General features: G+C 36.4%; 1 protein-coding gene across 1 annotated transcript in view; it reads right to left on the bottom strand.

Annotated features, from left to right (window-relative positions):
• Positions 1 to 20626, bottom strand: part of TMTC2 (transmembrane and tetratricopeptide repeat containing 2) — a 259941-nt gene that overhangs the window by 75339 nt on the left and 163976 nt on the right. Inside the window, exon 4 of the mRNA XM_010561834.1 lies at positions 11686 to 11800. Within this exon, the coding sequence (XP_010560136.1) occupies positions 11686 to 11800 (115 nt within the window). The remainder of the gene's footprint in view (positions 1 to 11685; positions 11801 to 20626) is intronic.

Genomic DNA, 20626 nt, shown 5'->3' with positions numbered 1-20626 from the left:
ACCAGTCCCCTTGTCGAGCAATGTCACTAGATTATTCACTGTACAGCTAAGCACCTACATCAGTTCATTTTTTTCCTGTCTTCTTTCAGCTCCGAACAAATTTAATAACTGAAGAGATATCAAAAATGGTACCAAATACTTCCAGTTACTTTAATTAAAGCTTTTAAGACAAGCATCCTTGTGAATTACAATTTACACCAGCCACCCACAAATTTCTGAGAAATAAGTGGTCTGGACATTATTGAAATGAATTTACAATTGTATGCTTAAATGAAGGCTCTAAGCATCACAGTGTTCCCAAAGTTTTAGAAGACTGAAAAAAGCATATGAAAATATATTAAAATCACAAGGTTTTAAAAATCCTTAAAAATTAGTCATTTCAGGGTAGAAACTCAGATCTTATTATCCACGGGTAGATGTCCCTCTTCATATACCTCAAAATATCTGGGAAAAAAATAAATGTAGCTATTTCTTTTAGGTGGGAGGGTTCTCATATCTATTTGCAGTTTCCCTAACCTACAGCAATTTTCTCTTCTTCCTTTATGCTTTTATCTGCTGATAGCTTTTCGAACTGCAAAGAGCTTGGACTTTTTCCATCTCCAGTCTCTAATCAGAGATATTTTTTCCCTCCAAAATCTCAGGAAAACTTTTTTAATTAAATCAGCAGACTTTGGGGCAAGAAAAAAGTAGGGCAGTTAGCTAAAGAAGTAGCCAGCGTCTATGTTGTTTGCTTCCTATCACTGGGTTAGGATTTAACAGAATGGAGGAATACATCCTCTTTTTTTCTATACTATCTGTCAGCACCACATGGCCTTGTTTTTGAAACCGTCTCTCAAATAACTTTGGATTAGGTAGTAAATCACTTCGAATATTAACAGAACTTAACATTTAGTTGGTGCTTGCAGTAATGTAAGCAATGAGGAAATAACATTCAGGATACTTTTTGGTATGGCACCAAGGTTTTTAACTACTGTCAGGTGTCTTGCAGGTGGCAAGAGGTATGATCATCAGGATAGTGATAACATTTTCTAAATTTTCTAGAAGCTGAATTTTGTTTACTCTAAAAATTTTTATAGACTGTAATTACTCCAAGGAAAATTATTACAGTATTTTGATCTAGCTTTCTATTGATAGCAGTAGATTTAACATAAAAACAAATGAGTTGCATGGTCTGACATTTAAGCTGCTTCTCACTTTTTAAAAAACAAATTTATCAAAAAAATTCCATTCTTATTTTAGTTCTGGAATAAATTATTTCACATATTAAGAGAAGTAATACAGTAATTGGTCAACTTGAACAAAATAAATTACTTTGGTAAGTGTATGACATTTGTGCTTTTTGGATTAAAAGAACTTTTATTTGTAATTATTACCAAATTAATCTTCTGTGCTGCTCTAGTACTGGCACTCTTGATGAATTACTTGATACTTTAAGGTGGTTTTTTTTCCTACTCCGCTTCCAGAAGTTGTTCCATTAACATTCTCTCATACATAAATATATATATATAACCCAAGCTGCTCAGATGCAAGATTGAGTACTGAATGCCAGCAAATAACTAGTGTTTTATTTCTATTTGTTATGAGGTTTGGTAGAAGAAAAAGAAGAAAGGATATAATCTAAAAAACCTTAACAAGGCATGAAACTGCCTCTTTTTCTTGTGAAATTGGTCCTGATTGATAGCTGGTTTTCCCTCTGGCTTCTGACAGTACAAAAATGACTAGATTTATGAGTCTCTAGTTCTAGTTGCAGATTAAGCAAAGTCAGGAAAAGGCTTAAAGGAAAATTAAAAAGTAGTATTTTTAGTTGAATAAAATTAACACTTAGGGGAACTGGCTTGGATGTTCACCTATGAAGGGATAAATAGTTACTTAAATAGATAAAAAGTTAAGATGATGAATGTTGCATTAAACTTGCAAAGCATTCCTGAATTTACATTGAATATTAGAAGAGTTTAAAGAGCAGTTATATTTCATTTCCAAGACAAAAAAATCAGATCCTCTCTAGCTTTAAGCTTAAACAAAATGTAGGCCTATAAATATGCTCACCAACCTCAATCTAATTACTCACAAAATGCAACTAAAACTACACCCAAACACTTCAAATTTAGTTACTGCCAAAATTAATACTGTCTGTGAAATGTCCTACTTCTCTTTTTAGAGCATCGGTTATAATCCCAGTACTGTATAACTACAGTATTGCTCACTATTACTTCCACAGCTCTCTTGTCTCATTCACCACACAGAAGCAATATAAATGAGCAATACTTCAGTTTTGCTTCTGTCTCCAGTTTCTACAATTAAAACACCACCACCTTCTTATAAATATTTACCTTTTGAGCAAAATACAAAATAAGCCCCAGGATCAAATGACAAAGTACTTTTTATTTCAAAATTAGTTCAAGAAAATCTGCAGGTCCTCAGGTCCCATATTCTCCTTTCCATTGCTGCATTTCACAGCATCTAAGCCATTTCCAAGACAAAAATCTCGCCGATTTTCAGCTAGGGATTACATCTGAGAGGCAGACCCGAGGGTCTGACGAAGAGTGCAGTTCAGCCTTGATACCACGTTGCTAAATCAGTGGGCCTGATCAGCGGAGGCAGCGGGGCCGGTGAAGGAACAGCAACCCAAGGGAAGGGCCCTGGGAGCGGAGGAGGGATCTCAGTCTCCGGGCTCTCTGCCGGCCGCTCCGGCAACACTGAGTTCAGGCAGCAAGTCCTGGGGTTGCCTCTGAAAGCGGCTGGCCCTGAAAATTGTTCACCGTTGTCAAGATGAACACGAAGCAAAGAGACAGGCTCAAGTGAGGAGTATCTGAAGGGAGCATGTCCTTCACGACACGATTGTAAAGAGGTCATACTACCAAAAGCGTCCATTCAGCACTTGAAAGTTCTTTCCAAAGAAGCTGAGAGGTTGAACACAATCGCCTTTGCAGTCTGTTAAGTTATATTAACAACTCTTCAACAAGCTTCAGCTGGAAGTTTGATTATATATTCTTTCCTTCTCCTTCAGAAATTGGTGAAGTATGGGTTATTTTGCCACAGAAACACTTCCTTTTTCATGGGAGTTGACTTTGGAGTCTCTTTCACTTCAGAACAGAGGCCAAAGCCATGAGAGCAAAGTTCCATATGCCTCCTATGTCTTATTTTCACATGCTTTAGCACTTACTATCTTCCTAGATAGAGAATTTTCAAAGATACTCAAAATTACTTTAAAATCACTAAAAATAAAACTGAAGTGTCTTTATAAAGATACATAAAGACCAAAATTTGAAATAAAACTTTTCTATGCCAATTCAACTAGAGAATTGCAAAACATCTTTCAAGCAAACTGACCATGGTTGAACAGAAAGAAGTTGTGGTGTCATAAATTAGGAACTAATAGGTGCATAATCACCATAGCAAACTAAGCCTGCAAGAAATGAGCTGACTCACTACGGAATAGAGGAGCAGAGAGAGGCAGATGAAGTGAGACCCACAGGCTGTCACAATGAAAGTCCATGACCTCCTTGAAGTTCTTAGCATCTGTTTGTTCAGCCCCATTATCAAAATCCCAATTCCTTCCTTCCTTCCTTCCTTCGACAACCCGTTATGCTCCAGCTGATGGCTAGGGTTGAAGTCAAAAACTGGCAATGGCAGATGGAGTCTGTGCTTCCTTTTCTACTGGCTCTCAAAACTTTGAGACAAAAATTAGTTCCTTTCCACTCACCTGGAAAGGAGTGATAATGGATTAACGGTCTGTAAAAAATGGCAAACTCCTCCTAAAAAAGGTTTGGTGCGTGCATATATCCATCTTTTCTGGGGGGACACACACAAAGACTAAATGTTTAGCCAAAACTTCCCAATTTGGTTAGTAAATTTATCTAATTGCACAATCAAACAACGTAAAGTTTGTTTGTCATGCTTATTACTACACTTTATTACGTTGAAGACATCTTTAAAAAGTTCAGGGTGCATTTGTAAAGCTCAACAAATACATAGTTGTACTCCATTTCCTTTTAAAGGAGACGGTTGATTTTAATCTCATATTGCCACTTCATCTATAGTAAATACAAGGAAAAAAAAAGTTTGCTCAGAATGATGCAGAGGAAGAATGTCCTTCAGCTGGAGTTCACACCTCGTGGGCACTGCCAAGTCTCCAGTAGCTCACCCCTCCCAGTGGCCTGGGCATATGGAAGTTTCTCCTATAGCCAAGAGTGGATCTGTTCTTGACATGCCTTTCCCCTTCTTTGTTCACACTTCGAAATGATAACTGCTCTTTGGAGATTGCTGGCAGAGGGGAGAAGGAGCAGACAGAAAGAATACAAAAGCAGTGATACAGTGCAAAGCACTGAACTTAAGCCAGTGGTGGAGCAGAGCAATTGGCACGCGTTGAGTACGTACCTATCTTTTGTAGTTATAGAGACACAAAGCCTTCCTTCTTCCTTACACAAGGATGAACAAAGGAACGCAAGTCCTTGAAAGAAGGACACTTGATACAGAAGAGTAAGCTCACATGATAAACTTGGATGAAGAGCTTAAAGTCTTCTGGCACTTTTTAATAGATTTTCTACAGTCGCTAAGAATACCAAGCTAAATAAATAAAAAAGCATAACCCCAAAATGCCCCCCAAAAAAACAAACCACAGGAGCGGTTTCTTCAAGTTTTCAGTTCCAAAACTTACTTTCTTTCCAGTCCACCTCCCAGTTGTAAGGTAGATAAATTAAATTGCTAATTGAAACATGCAACTTCCGTTCAAAGAAAGTTTACTGACATAAGTGGGAAAATATGAAGCCTATCAAATGGAGGGAGGGTAGGGAGGAAGCCAGTGGCTCTTTTAGCCTAGTAAGACAAGTACTGTGGAAAAATAAAGTTTCTCTCTAGAAACACATGAGGATGAAATTACTTGGAAAAGAAAGAGCTACTTAAACCATAGGACACAAAGTGAACAGTTATAAAGTGTCCGTTAATTAATTTAGGATTAATTAGGAGACAAGTTCTAACTATTACAGTAGCAAGATTCTGGAACAACCTTTTTGCCTGTGTTGCTTCTACCTAATTTTACAGTGGAGTGTGAATCATTTATGAAACGGAGGATATGTGCTGACTGCTTGCAAGAGTAGCAGAGTTCACCCAGTGACTTAGGAAGTGTCTCAGAATCCGGTTTGTCTAATAGGAAGAAAAATAAGAAGAAAAAAATGAGACAGAAGTTCTGGCTATCTAGAAATGATGCACATCACTTCTATAGATAGAATTGCTCATTTAAATATGTGAAGGAAAACATTTCTCCCAGATGAGTTCTTTGCAACCATCCTGAATTCTTTAAGCTGCCAACTTTTACCTATCTTGCTTGACCAACAACTTGAAAAATCTTCCTGTCTTTCTTCTCTGCCTGGGTTTTGACCTGAAGTCACTGAATACTAATGGCACAAAACTGTTTTCAGGGACTGGAAAGCAGTCACAAAATATAAACAGGCAGTAGACAGTCTACTGTTTTCCTCGAGTTACATATTAATTTCTTCCTGTTGTAGTCCTAGTAAAGCCAGCTGGTCTACTTACAAAACAAACTCTTGTGACTAAAGTTGGCATAAATTGACCAAGTCTAATACATGGGAACCATAACTGTCATGAAGGTTAGTGAAATATTTATAAAATTTTCAAGCCAGGTACAATATTGATATAGTTTAATCAATTTTGTTTACCGGTTGATAACAGCTAATACAGGGCCTGTTAGCTAGTATTTTGCCATGACTGCAGTTCATCCATGCCTCAAGCTCCATTCATCCCATTGATTTCAGGTGGGTTTATCTACAAAAACCTATACTTAAATGCTATGCTAGCAAAGAAATAAATGGAAGAAAATCCTCTTTTATTCCCCACACAGATGTGTCTCCAGCCACACAGCAATAGAGAATGTGCTTTGCCTAAGGCAACTCTTTCACTGTCATTTGCAAAACCAGTGGGTAGAAAGACAGGTATGGATGTTACAGCAGCCAAGTACATGAAACCATTAAGTTTCGTCTCTAATTAAGGCTTTTTTGTTTTGTTTTTTTAAGGAAGCAAGCCATTTAGCTACTCAACCAAATGAGCACTAACCTTTTGTAAGAATCTATGACTAGGTTTCATTAACAAGTCAATCATTAAGAAACAGTACAAACAGGGAACATGTTTAATGTTTTCCAATAACATCCTGTTAGGAAATATGTAAACGGAACATAAATCCTACTTCTTTTAATCAATAAGAACCCAAAAATACCCAGTAGGCACTAACACAGAATGACCATTCCCTTTGCAGAACTAAGAACAGTCATCCATAACACCATTAGTAAAAAAAATCAAAACAAAACAATCACCCCCAAAACAGCCTCTAGTCTTTCAGATAGTGCAGTCAAAACTCTGTCATGTTCTCCCAGATCTAGGGCAGAGCTTTCCAAATGCTAGCAAACTGGTGGAAAAATATAGTCCTGTTCTCTCTGTTACTGGGGCAGTTCGGTTGGGATTACTACCATTTCAGCATCGCATCAACTCTCACAACCCCTGTTTCCTTGACAGAGGGAGGGCTGCCATAGGGATGAGAAGTAGCATTGCTCCTGTCTTTCTCCCTCCTCTGGACACTGGCCAGTGGCATGCTGTGCCAGCAGTCCTCGAACAAGACATCTATTCCCCCTCACGTGCCCCAGCAGTCAACATAGGTTGAGAGCTGGACAGAATTTCTCACAAGAGGGGCCTTTTATGAAACTGAACGGTAGGGTCCAACAATTATTTTCCTAATTTTATAAAATGGAGAAAGTTTATGTAAGGACTATGGACCACCACAATTTCAAATACTGAGACATGTAATTGAATAGTTAACTCACTGAATGCATTTCAGCTCTCAATCTTACTTAAAAAGATATCTGTACTTCATACAGGTCCTACAGAGAGTCCCAGAGCAGAGTTCTGCACTGCAGGACACCATCCGTCACCTCAGGGACCTCCGGGTGCTACCTCAAGAGCCGCTCTCACAATACAGCAAGATTTTATCAAGACAGCTTTGGTTACAGTAAGACACAAATTCCAGCTGCTATCTTTGATAGAGGAAGAGCTAGCTGGCAAAGCAGAGACTAATTCCAAACAGGTTTGCAACAAGTTTGTATTCACAGCTGAGAAAAAAATAATCAAGTACTTAAACGGACAGCAGACGACACATCCTCTTTGCTTTTTAACCCGACATCCTGCATTATAAAAACTTCTGGGCTATCAAGGAAGAGGAACCCTAACCTTGACTCATTTCCTACCACGTGAAGTGGTGCAGCAACGCTGGGGCCAGTTCAAACACAGCTCAACGTAGGTTTGCAGGTTAGCCTGCTTTTAGTTCTTTTCGTCTCTGATAGCTCAGCAAAGGAGATTTTTATGGCAGCACCCTTAAAAGGCAGAAGCAGAGGGAACACAATTTCAGATGTTATATAGGCTAGCAACAACAGAGAAGGAAGAACTTTGCTCATATTGATTTTTACCCAAGGATGTGGCATTCAACTTTGCATATAAACCACTTCTGCAATCCCAGACTTTACAGAATTAAAATTTCAGCTACTATTGAAGACTTTACATAATAGAAATCTAAAAAAAAAAATCCACATTTATTGACATAATACCCTAAGTTTGCCAAAGTAAAGTTTATGGAAATTCATACTTTAAACTTATACAGAGAAATTAAATTATTTGAATAATAAACGTGCACACACAGCCCTATATCACTAAAGGCAAAATGAGATATTTTGGGAGAGAAGCAAGGGGCTGGCTGCTTGGTAGAAATTCATCCTTTATAGGACATTGTATACTCCAAATATACAGTATTTAAAGTAATTAGTATAATTTTAAAGGAATATGCAATATTTATGTCAGATTGTGAACATCCTTAAAATTGCCTGAGAAAGTCAAGGTAATGTAGATTACTAATACAGATGACAAAAGAATACTCTAAGCACAGCTAGGCCTAAATACAAGTGAAATAATGTATGCAAAACTGTCTTTTGACTGATAAGCAATTTTACTTTAGTCATTAATTAGAAGCAATTTGAAACAATACAAAAAAACCCATGAGCTTTAGGTAACAATCATAAGGCAACAAAGACTGAAAAGCCAAACCAAACTAGAAGTAGTTTGTTTTTAATCTACTGAACATTGCCTAGTTTGGAAGAACTACTGTTTTTCTACAGCTCTGTCCTTGGTACTTCACAGTATTAAAGTACACGGATTTCTCAGTTTAAAAAAAAAAAAAAAAAAAAGCAGCATAAAAAGAAATCTCAGTTTATGCTGATTTACTGCCCTATGAAATCTAGCTGAAATCAGCAGTGCTATATAGCTTTGAGAAGTTGGCTTTGAGATTTATTTGTAAAAATTACCTGCACTGTAGTCTCAAGATGTCAGAGAAGTTATTTATAGGAGGCCCCTTTATATGTATTTTTGAAATACAAACTACCTTATTAAAGTCATATTGTAATACAGTCTCCATTTACAGTATAAAACAACTGAAATCCCTTCTGCACTGAAATTGCTATGAAAATCTCGGATGCTTTCAGAGTTGCCAGGAATTTAGCTTCTGAGTTTTTCATGAGAGTTTCAGATCAGGCTGGGTCACAAGCTATCCTGAGGTATAAGCTATGCATAAGTTTTACTTATACGTACTTGGACCTGAGAAAATGTCAACAGAACAAACCCATTTTAATCCATATCTAAAGTAATGATGAACCACCAACCCAATATTAATGTTAGCAGGAGCTTCTTTTTTCCTTTTTTCCCCTCTTTTTTAAAAATAAATAAAAATAATAATAAAAAATTTTCTGCTGGTCTCTAAAAGTTTAGCAATTTATTTAAAGTTACAGAATTGACACATCTGAACACTATGGGAAATGACATGTTCAGAAGCAGACAAACCTTCGGATGGAGATTAGGTAATTATGTGATCTAAATTAATGCAGTTTAAATTGTCCTAAATGGCAAAAGCAGCTGCAACTCAGAGCCATAAAGTGTAACAGTCAGAAAATGAAAATATGCCACTGAAATCAGCCATTCGTCTCATCTGTTAAATTCTCTAGATTTTAATGCATTAATAGCCAACTGCTAAGCCAACCTCGCATTTTAGATTCTTGAAAAAGAAGGAAAGAGAGATCATCAAATGCTTCTGTTTATGTAGTTTCTCTCCTTGATGGCGACCCATTAAAAATTGTGAGTTAATCCTTAATAATTTGTTCCTCGATCAGATAGCACTGAGATTTGTTATTGCTGTGCGTGAACACTGGGCTGCATCTGCCAATTAATTTGTATCAAATACTGAAGCAAAAGTGCTAAGAAACCATAAAGAGCATGTGAAACCACAATATAGTTAGGATATATTGTGGCCAAAATACAGTAATTTGAAATGACTGTAAGGGTGTTTTTTTCCTATAGTTCTACTAAATGACTGTTTCAGTTTCAAAGGCACATACTAAAAAACAGAAACAGCAAATCTAACTGGCCTCTTGTAAGACACATACTTCCATTACAGTATTTTTTGTAATAGGCTCCCATAGAACTGCATGCCGAGGATGGGCTGAACTTGCAAGGGAGCTCTTCAGAGTTTATGCTTGAAATAATCAATTCATTTGTGGTCTCCTAATATCAAAGCCCACTCCCTTCACCACCTAGTTTTCATGCTGGATATGGAAGTATCCAACACAGCGAAAGATTACAAAACCAAAAAAAATGGTGCAAGATTTTTAAATTTCTACTGAAAAACTAATGGTTTGATGAAGCTTTTAAAAGAAAAAAAAAAAGAAAGGATTCTATTGCATTCAAGATAGTAGTAGAAAGGTTAAGAATTAGAGATCCTTTTTTGCATATGCATACATATACACATACTACATAGCAAACACTTCTCTCTGAACATACTTCCTTTACTTTCACAGGTATATGTAAGGTAACTTCATGCCCTATATATTCCAAGCAGCATTTGAGTTAAATGCCTTTTGAACAAATTCAGTAGAATTCCAAGAAATCTTCTGTTCAACAGAAATGAAGGTCTGTAGGCATATATTTTGTATATCAGTGGAAAGTCAGATGATTACCAGCTTGTTCCGCGCACAGCAAAACTACTGAAATCTGATTTCTTTTACATGCTTGTCTTTATCACCCTTTCCTCTTCTCTACCCTGGTATTAACTTCACTTTCCCTCTATGACACAGTGAGTGAGTAAGAGACAAAAGTACTGTATAGACATACAAAAAATTTTAACAGTTATAATTTTCATCCCCAAAATGAATGGCATATGAGAAATTTAGGAGTATCAGTCTTGTCACTTTTTTTCCTATATGCTTCTGCTGGATTCCGAAGTTATTTTTTAAATGTGAGCAGAAGGAGTTTCTTCTTAGAAATATGCTTTCTGTGCTCTCCACTGCCTAACAGAGACAAAAAAATTATGTGCATATGTGTATGTGTGTAATTGTGTGATTATTAAAAATATACATATTTTGAGACACAAATTTGATTTTGGAACAGAAAGTCTATCCCTAAATTATTTTGAGTTTACGATATGTTTAACTGTAAGGCAAATTAATGAAATGGGCAACTTATTTCTTGTTAAACAAGGAAAAAAGAAGACAAAGTCTGTTACGGTAAACTTCATTTTCAGATATTATAAGCAGCCATTTTAAACTGGACTTACAGGCAGAACTTTGTTTATTTATTTATTTAAAGAGGCTTACTATTTGCATTTAGTTTTTGCACACGTCGCTCCTCTCGCACACATACCTTTCTGCTGCCCACGGGACGTTATTTTCATACTCCTACCTAGCAAATGGCAGTCACCTGGATTTTGTTCTCCGCACACATCATGAAACAAGAGCGGAGGGCTATTGAAGGTGACGAGCCTGTCTCGCAGCAGAGCCCCGCTCCGGGGGGCTCAGCCAGGGTGGGTGACGGCAGGAGGGGAAGGAAGGGCGAGCGCCAGCTCGACGAGCGGCGCTGAGCAGGGAGCGGGCGAGACTCCCAGCCAGGACACCCACCCAACCTGCCCCCTTCCCGCTGGGGCACGCAACACCATCGCCCCTCGGTGAGAAGCTTAGCGCGACGCTAGTTTCCGTGTTCATGATTCGGTACGTTAATGAGTTGGGAAATCTTTTTCCCTGCTGTGTAATATTTTGATGCTCATGGTATTTATTCTTTTACCTACCTACAATAGGATTCTAGTAATTAAACTGTCTTGAACCTATGCTGCTCTAAAGTCAGTCACAGGAGAAAAGTAATTTGCTGGCTTAGCATTTCAGACCTCTGGAGCTAACCGAGGGGTATTGGCTTATGCTAGGAAGTGCTTAAACCCACTACCCCCACCAAGTGTTATACAGACTTAAAAAAGAAGTCTAAATAACACCTCTGTAACTTAGGCAAGTCAGAAACAGATGGAGTGCTACTGTTGCCAGCTCATCTATCTGTACTTTGTTCGGCGTGAGGGGTTTTTTCTTCTTTTAAAGCAAACAGATTTGTAAGTTTACCTTTTCTATACCCAATACGTGAATATACGATAATGTTGACCAAGAAAAGCTCCTGTCCACCCCATAGTTTAAGGAGCACGATTAATGAAACGACTATTACAAAGCAAGAGCTAACATCATCTCCACTTCCAGCAAGTAAATCAATAGCTCCGTTCACGACAGGCTTCACAGATGATCCAACCCCAGGAAAGCCATGCATACTTACAAATTATAAAGCATATCAGCCATGTTGCTGCGGTAGTACAAGGCATTTCTATAGGCGCTTTCAGCTTCGGAAATCTTGCTCTGGCTCTTGAGAACATTTCCAAGGTTACCCCATGCTGTCAAGAGGAGAAAACAGTATTCAGAAAGAGCTGCAATCCAATTACACGACAGAGTATCCAAGTATCAGGAAGTTCCTCAGGGAGACAAACCCCACAAAGAAACTATTTTTATGGAAGGGGAGGTTGGTTGTTTTTTTCCTCCCAGTTCTCTGGATCTCTGCATCTTACTGTGAGACTCACATTTCATAGCGGTGATTTGCATACATTCTGCATACATATAGCTTTTGGGTGGGAAAAAGGTCTTTAAGAACAAATATGTCTCTATGCTTTAGAAAGTACTATAGCAAAGGGAAAGGACGGTTTTATTTTATATCGCCTCCAAATAAAAATCCCCAGTGTAAAATGCACAACAGGGGCATATTCATAGTTTTAGCTTTTTTTTAAGCCTATCTACTCTAAACAGCAAGAAATTTTCCCAGAGTAGACACAGCTCTCACTGAAGTATGAAAATTGACAAATGATGCAGGAATTGGAAGAATGGTTAGGTAAGTAACCAGGATTAAAAGTATGCCATGTGGTTATAAACATACTACACAGAACACTAAAATGCATTTTTTTCTACTCGGAAAACATGTGGTTCCTTTCCATACAATTTATTATGTTATACAACGTGCTTTTATATCCCATCTATAAAGGACTTGAGGTAAAAAAATATTTAAGGCTCCACATGTGTTGCCTTTGCAGTTTTGTTGAGTGGCACAAAAACTGTACTTACAAAAGAAACTGGAACTAACATTTTATAGAAAACATAGCCTGTGTTATTCACAATTTAGGAAGCTAATTTAACTGGCATTGTAATTACAGTCTATGTGTATACATGAAAAAAACACATTATGCTTATAAATACATCAAAGTTGTTTCATAAAACAGTTCTACTTTCACAAGTATTTTTTTATGAGCAAGAATAATGGAAAGATGATGCATGTCCTTTCCACCAAACACACAATATATGGCAAACTATTCTTCCCTCCAGATGCACTAACAATAAACATTAGCTCAAGTAGCAGTTAAACTTTGCTTCTTCAGTTACTGAAGCCCTTTTTTTACAGGAATTTGTCTTTTACGGGAATCAATCTTGAGTAATGCAAACTTTCAATGTAGTTTTAACGTAACACTGCTAAATAGGTTGATAATTATTTCAGGTACGTGTTTTTTCCTTAGAAAGTGCATTGCTTGCAAGCTGCTGTGGTTTGCTGCAGAAGCATCCTGCCACAGGGATGGAAACAGCAGCAAACACAGTGTTTTCCTCTGAGCAGAATAAACTAATCATTGCTGGGAAAAAACTGATGGAATCCTTTTAGGATTCACAAAAAATAATGTCATCCAACTGTGCACAACATATTTTGTAAAGACAAGGAAAAAAAATACAGTATTTCCATGAGAAAAGAAGCTATCACTTCGTGAGTCACTTCATTTTAGCCTAGTGTTTCATAAGGTGAGAAATAATTGAAAAGTTATTTATCACTAAATTGACAAAAGTCACAAAAATGTTCCATCGTTCTCTTGTTTAATAAAATAAAGCTGCTAAAAATATTCTCAGGTTCACTCAATTTTTACACTCATTGCTAGCATATACACAGAATTCTGAATTTATTTCCCCATTACTGCTACTATTCTTTTTTACACGTAGAAAACATTTTGGAAGTAGCAATCAAGGTGACTATCCAGCTTGTAAGCATTAACACTTGTAAGAAAAACAGATTCTTTTTTATTTAAGACTCATTTGTGAAAACACACTCTGACGTTGATGTTGCTTCTGCACTACATGACCATCCAATTTCCCGTAGTTGTATGTTCCATACAATCTGTAGCTACTTTTGTTTTCACTCTGCTCTCCCATAACAGAGCATTACAGTGACCATTTGGACTACTGATAACAATTTCCTGCTATACAGTTACTTGCTCCCAACCACTTTGAAGCTCAGCAAATGAAAGGATCTATAGAAGAATGATTCAGTTCATCTCATCTGTTAGGCTGGAAAAACTCTGTTAACACTGTTAAATGTAATAGTTTCTCCTCTACACTTCATTTCCTGCTGTACGCTCTATTATTTATCCTTGTTAATATAATTTTTAAGGCAATACTTTATTTTACATTCTGCAAAATAATCTGTGTCAAGTTTTTAATAGCAATCAATATTTAATCTGCATTATTTTATTTGAAATGTATTCCATTTAGACTTTTGTCTAAACTTGTAAAACTGTGAATGATTAATTTAACTTAATGTGATATACTAGAAGTGATAGTAGCAGAAAATAGCAAACATAAAACACAATACTCTCACAATTTATCACTAAAAGAAACATGAAAACCAAGGTCTTTTTACTTCTCCAAACTATAAAAGCTTAGTATAAGTCTCCACATCTATTTAAATACAGAATTAGTTAGATGAATGACCTAGCTCTGGCTGGAGATGAAGATACATGGACCATTTTGTAGAATAAATGCTTATTTGTAGAGATCATACCCACAGCCCTAGAAGTTATGAACAGCTATTATCTGCAGCAACCACATCCTCCTGGTTGTTGGTACGTGAGGGAGAGACAAAGAGGATGGTCTACATGGAAAAGAGGTTACATCAGCTACTCAAGGAACGTCACTCCTTTTTTGTCTTAAGTAATGCAACTAATGTCAGGAAACACAAAGAATTTCAATTATTAATGACATCTCTGGCATCCAATTTCTCAATCCGTATCTCAAGACAAATTTCTCCTGCAAAAATATAACATTGTTTCAATTATGTGCGCATTCAGAAACAGAAACAAAATTATACCTGAATGAAGCCACATCCCCATTACAAACATACCCTATGACTCCAACTAAATTTCAGCACTCAACTATTTTCCATCTGTACATGGTGAGAAATTAAAAATTAATATTCTCAAAAGAAAAAGAAAGTAGGTCAGTTATTCTGGAATTTAAAATGGATTTTTATTCCACTTATTTTTGATATATATTTTTCATCTAAAATCTGTAATACCTGAAATCGCAAAAGGGAACATTTAATATTCAGGAGATGCCTAAGTATATATATACACACCACAATTTAATCTTTAATTACAAATTCAATTTTTCCCTTATTGGAGACCCTATTCAGCACAAGGGAAAAAGCAAGCTGTGAATGAAACAGCTTTGTAATATTTACTTTTTGCCTGCGGCCTAATTCCCTGTGCACCAACAACGAGACCAAAACAGGCCCAGGTCTTTTCAAAATAATACTCCATCGTAGCATGGGAACAAAGGTAACATTCACATATCTCACACACCTACAGAACAGTCAATCCATTCAAACTTTACTTCATTGCCCATTTTTCCACAGTAGAATATAAATGGGCATATTAATAATTAAATCCATTTCATCATCTTGTATCCTAAGCCAATTATAAACTGAAAAATATCCTAATGCTTGAGAAGTCCTATGCTAGTTACATTTCTTTGCAGGAAAATGGAATATTTTAAAGGGGTTTTGTTGCTTTTGTTGTTTTAAAATAAAAAGTGGGGAAAATTATGTAGCACTAAGTAGGCAAATAAACAATTGTTTAAGTGTTATCATTTTGGTCATATTAAACTAGATTTCTATTAAACTTTAAAGATGACATTTATGCCACCTTGCAGTGAGAGTAGGTCAAGTTCTTAGGCATTTAATTGCTTTCAAAATGAAAATGAATATGACAAATTTCAGCTTCAAATTTAACATGATTAATGTCTCAACTATCTCACTGAAACTGAGGATTAAGATTTAACAAGCCTGAAAAATACAAGGTTGGCATATTAAACCTTCTCTAAGCACCTTCATTCTGGAAGGGAGCAAGACAAACAACAGTGAAGCAGGAACAATGTTGTCCAATCTAATCTGCCTAGATTTAAGAAGCACATCTTACTAAAGAGAACAGTTGAACTTTCAGCTTGCAATTGAATTATGAAAACAAATGAGAAATGGAAATGAATGTGTGCAAATATCTTCATTTAAATAAATCTTTCCTCTTCTACTGAATCAAAGATCATGCTGTGCTATTCAGTGAAATGGAAATAACAAAGTAACGAAGCAAAGTTTCAGAGAAAAGCACTCAGGTAGTGTAAAAGCATATATGTTAATTACTTGACCCAATAGTTTGCTTAAAAAAAAAAAAAAAAAAATCACAAATCATTAACAAAGATAACCCAAAGTATTAAGGGAGGATTCTCCTTCTTACCCGCCACCCTTATATAATCCATGAAAAATGAGACAATAATAGCATCTATTTGGAAAGTCATAACCTATTAACCTATCTGCTGTCAAAACACCTGCTGAAACATGGAGAGGAAAAAAATCCAACTAAAATACCTTAATAAATTACTGAAATACAACCTGGTAAACTTTAAAAAATAATATAGCAAAGAAAAGGAAAATGCTGTCTTTCCCAGCATGTTATGCCAGGGGGCAAACACTCCCTTTTGTAAACCTTACTAGGAACAAACATACTTAAAAACTGATGAAATAAAATGTAGGACTCAAAGTTAAAAAAATTGATACACAACATTCACAATTCACATCAACAAATTACTAAAGTTTTGTAATACTCAAACTAGTTTTGTAATATTCTCAAACTATCAGACTTATTCACAAAATAAAAGTTAGAACACAAATTGATGAATGCATTAAAAAACGCAAACTAGATTACTACTTGAGTGAAACAAACTACTTGAATGAAGACTGAAGTATTTAGGGAACAGCCAAGTCATTTGTAATCAACTTGTCAGCAGTTCCAAACTAACAACTTTAGTTCACAGAAAAATGCACATCAAGCCAAGAAAACTTCTACGGAACTTTACAGATATTTGTGCATTATTTACTATTCTTTAGCTTGTGAAATGAATAACAGCAGTTCCAGGTTGCACTTCCTCTCTTTACAATCCTTCTGCATTTCTCCTGACTCACCTATGAAAACGAAGTGAATGCATATCAATTACCTATTTTTTCATAAACAGAGTTCAGGGATGAAGAGGTGCTGGTCCAGAAAAAAAAGCCTTTGATTTTTTTTTATTGCAATGACATCTGTTTTTTGCAAGTTCTGCAAGAGGTCTGTTGTTCTCTATTATCACAATTGCATTTATGCTCCCATGTAACAGCCGTGAAAAAGATGCTCCTGGGCAACATTTATGATAAGGGACGCTCACACAAGAATCTCGATACAGCAGGAGTTCAGAAACTGAATCCTTGATTGTAAAAAAACACTAGCACAGCACAAAATCCAAATCTGATATTTGAACAAATAACCCATTTCAGAGCCGTAACAATTTCTTTAGCAATGTAAATATTTGCATGATCCCATCACAGAGGGGGACAGGGTAAGTAATTTAAAAAAAAAATAAATCTGTTCGGCTTCAACATAAAAAAAAAGTTTATAAATTCCCTTAATGTTCAATTTCAGTAGAGAAAAAGCATTTGCCTTTTTTTGTTAATTCTAGGTATTAATGATCTCTGTCTTCCCTTTTGGAAAGAAAGCCTACCTTCCTGCGGTGGTTTAAGCCCAGCCAGCAACTAGGCACCACACAGCTGTTCGCTCACTCCCCCCCACATGGGATGGGGAGGAGAATCAGAAAAAAAACAGTAAAACTCACGGGTTGATATAAGAACAATTTAAAAACTAAAGTAAAACAAAATGTAGTAGTAGTAGTAGTAAAAATAATAATGAAAAGGAATATCATAAAATAATTTTTAAAAAACCCAAACCAAGAAAGACCAGCGATGCACGATGCAATTGGTCACCACCCGCTGACCGATGCCCGAGCAGCGATCCGCCCCTCCCAGCCAACTCCCCCCAGTTCACATAGTGAGGATGACATTCCACGGTCTGGAATATCCCTTTGGCTCGTTGGGGTCAGCTGTCCTGGCCGTGCTCCCTCCCAGCTTCTTGTACACCTGCTTGCTGGCAGAGCATGGGAAACCGAAAAATCCTGAATTTGGGATAAGCGCTACTTAGCAACAACTAAAACATCAGAATGTTATCAGCATTATTCTCACACTAAATCCAAAACACACTGTACCAGCTCCTAAGAAGAAAATTAACTCTATCCCAGCCCAAACCAGGACACTCCCACATAGGGCAAAGGACAAGAGAGGGAAGTATGACCAAGAACATAACAACCAACCCACTTTAACTTACGTTAAAACCTTTTAAAGACCAAAGATGTGCAATTTTGAAAATATTCTGCAAACTACGTGAAAAGATTGTAAGAGAAAGTATCTTTGAGTCTAACTCCTAAAAGGTCATTTTGTTTGTTGAATATAACAGGCTTTTATCCTACAGGCTTTTGAAGAGTATTTTTTATTTCTTCTCTCTCCAAATAAAAAAATGGGAGGAGGGACATATCATTGTACCCCTGCCAAAAATGGAGTGGAAAAAGAACTATGGTGATGATCAACAGAATTATCAACTCTTTAGAGGTGTTTTTACTTTTGCTTTGTGGAAGTAATGTTGATTGGTATCAAAACCCTCATCAGGCTGATAAATAGTGCAGCTCCCCCATATTCCCCTACTACTTTACACCTAAACCATCAGTACTTGAACTTCATGCAAAAGTTATTTCTGCTCGCCTGTTTACTTTGCAAACATTAAATTTCAAAACTCATCAAAGATGATTAAGCATGTGGGCCAACAGATGCCGTAAAGCTCCAAAGAAACATCCTTCTGAAAATCTGTTGAAATTCCTAGCCTAATGGTAGGACATTTATTTGGATGATAACTGAAGAGTGAGAATTCTAATTTTACTTTTTTTAAACACTTTCTTCTGTTTCCAATACTGTCCAAAAGGATTTTCCCTTTGCTTCCCTTCCCTTCCAAGGCTTACAAGCCAATTAAAAGTAATATATGCACATTTTATATAAATCAATTCTTCAGTACAGCACACTAATAATCTCCTCTTGGTCAGAGCATCAATATTTGAAATTTGCATTAGAGTTGGTGCAAAGTTTTATGTTTTCCTTCATTACAAACTTGTTGAGTAAGAAAATCAGAGGGAAACAGGTTAGAACAGTATGACAAAATTTAAAACATCACAAGTAAGAAACAGTACTAATTACACTTTCCATTTTGAAATGTTGTGATGTTTTCCAAGAATTTACGTCACACTATAACTTATTTTAAGTGGTTTTTTTTTCTGAAATTAGTTACTTAAGTTGTTACCAGTGTAATGGAGTCAAATCTGAAAGAACTAAAATAACTTTATGGAAAACTAGGAGTTTTTACTACTTTCCAGGTGATGCTTCTGATACAGTGACAAAAATAGCATGGGGAAGATGCCTTTGGCCTTGACCACACTGTGTGTATTAAAGGGTGTCAATTTATATGGGGCTGTCACCATAAAAGGTTTGATGAATGCTAAATTAACTTCTAAAAGTTTGGCGCATAATATAAAACCAAAACCAAAAAGAAATAACCTCTTCTCTTTTGCTATTAACTTTTATGTGGACTTAATTCCTGGAGCGTGACAATCCAGGTTTCCATTTTAGGACAACTTTTTTTTTTTTTTTCCTTCTTTTTACCATCTGTTCTTAACACTTTTTCACTTTGCACTATAAATTACTACTTTACAGCTGTCAATATGAAAGTCATGAATTACAAGCATTCACATTGCCACCTCACCCTGTGGCAGTATCACCATAACGTAGGCAGAGTCAAGCACAGCAGCATGTTGTGAATCTCTCAGCTCTATGGTAAAGGGGAGCAAACAGAATATTGAATATTCTTGGAACTTTCACTAAGTATGTTTTTCTATTCATTCTTAGCACCTACACTGAGTATTTCTAGAGCGGATTTTTAGATTTATTCTAGATCAGAACCAAATTGTCCATTTTACCACCTATCTGAAGCTCCACATTAACAGCTGAAAGCCATGTATTGCCCTACATAGAGCACTGGACCACTGCTAAGGTTACAGACTATTCAAAAATCAGAGAATTTTGTGAAACAACGCTTATTGCAGAGGGTGCCGCAGTAAAAATAAACTTAATCTAGTATGTGGCTTGCATAGAAAAAAAATTTCTTTTTCTTATGTTCTTCAAGTTTATACCTTTAAAACAGACACATTCCTGTCATCAGATTCAGCTCCCTCCTGCTGAAAGTACAGGTGCTAAACTGGGAATTAAAAGAGGTATATGCTGTTCCCAGCTCTGTCGCTGGTCTGTTCTTCAGATCTGTTGTTTAGGAGGTTTCACCTCCTGATGCCTTTCTATTTGTATTCTTGACATTTGTTACTCATCCATTAACTGCAAGTTTTTTCTGCTAAGGATTGCATCTCACTATGGCTTTGCACAATGCCTACTATAACAATGCAGCTAGACGCTAACAGAACATAAATGCATGATAACCTCTGGTGGAATGAAATAAAGGAAGAAGAGACAAAGAAGTGGTTTTGCAATACAGAAGAGAGATGTAAGGAACATTTCCCCATATAATTAGTATTCTCACAAAATGAGGGCCAAGAAAAGTTAGTTACAGTTTAAACACTGTGGGAACATTGATAATTGTGTATGCGTTTTATATTTTTATCTATGTTCTTGACTTCTGTTAAAGGGTCATCCTTCCTAAAACACATTTGGGAGCAGACAAAGCTTGCGTTTGGTTAAAATAAAAATTACAAAAAAAAAAAAAAAAAAAAAAGCTGTAAAATCTGACATTCCTTTGAGTCTTTTGAGGACTTCTGAGAATGGTCTACTTCATGAGAAATAAGTTGAAACATTAAGACCAATGTTTGTAAATGGAAAATTCACCCTACTGGGAAAAAAAAAGGCTGAGATTTGCAACAGAGGTCAACACATTTCCAATAACCAAATATTCCAT

This window comes from Haliaeetus leucocephalus, unplaced genomic scaffold, assembly GCF_000737465.1.
Source record: "Haliaeetus leucocephalus isolate CR32 unplaced genomic scaffold, Haliaeetus_leucocephalus-4.0 Scaffold151, whole genome shotgun sequence".
In the NCBI taxonomy this organism is placed as follows: domain Eukaryota; kingdom Metazoa; phylum Chordata; class Aves; order Accipitriformes; family Accipitridae; genus Haliaeetus; species Haliaeetus leucocephalus.
The sequence above is the reverse complement of the archived record's forward strand: the minus strand, read 5'-3'. Positions and strand labels throughout refer to the sequence as shown.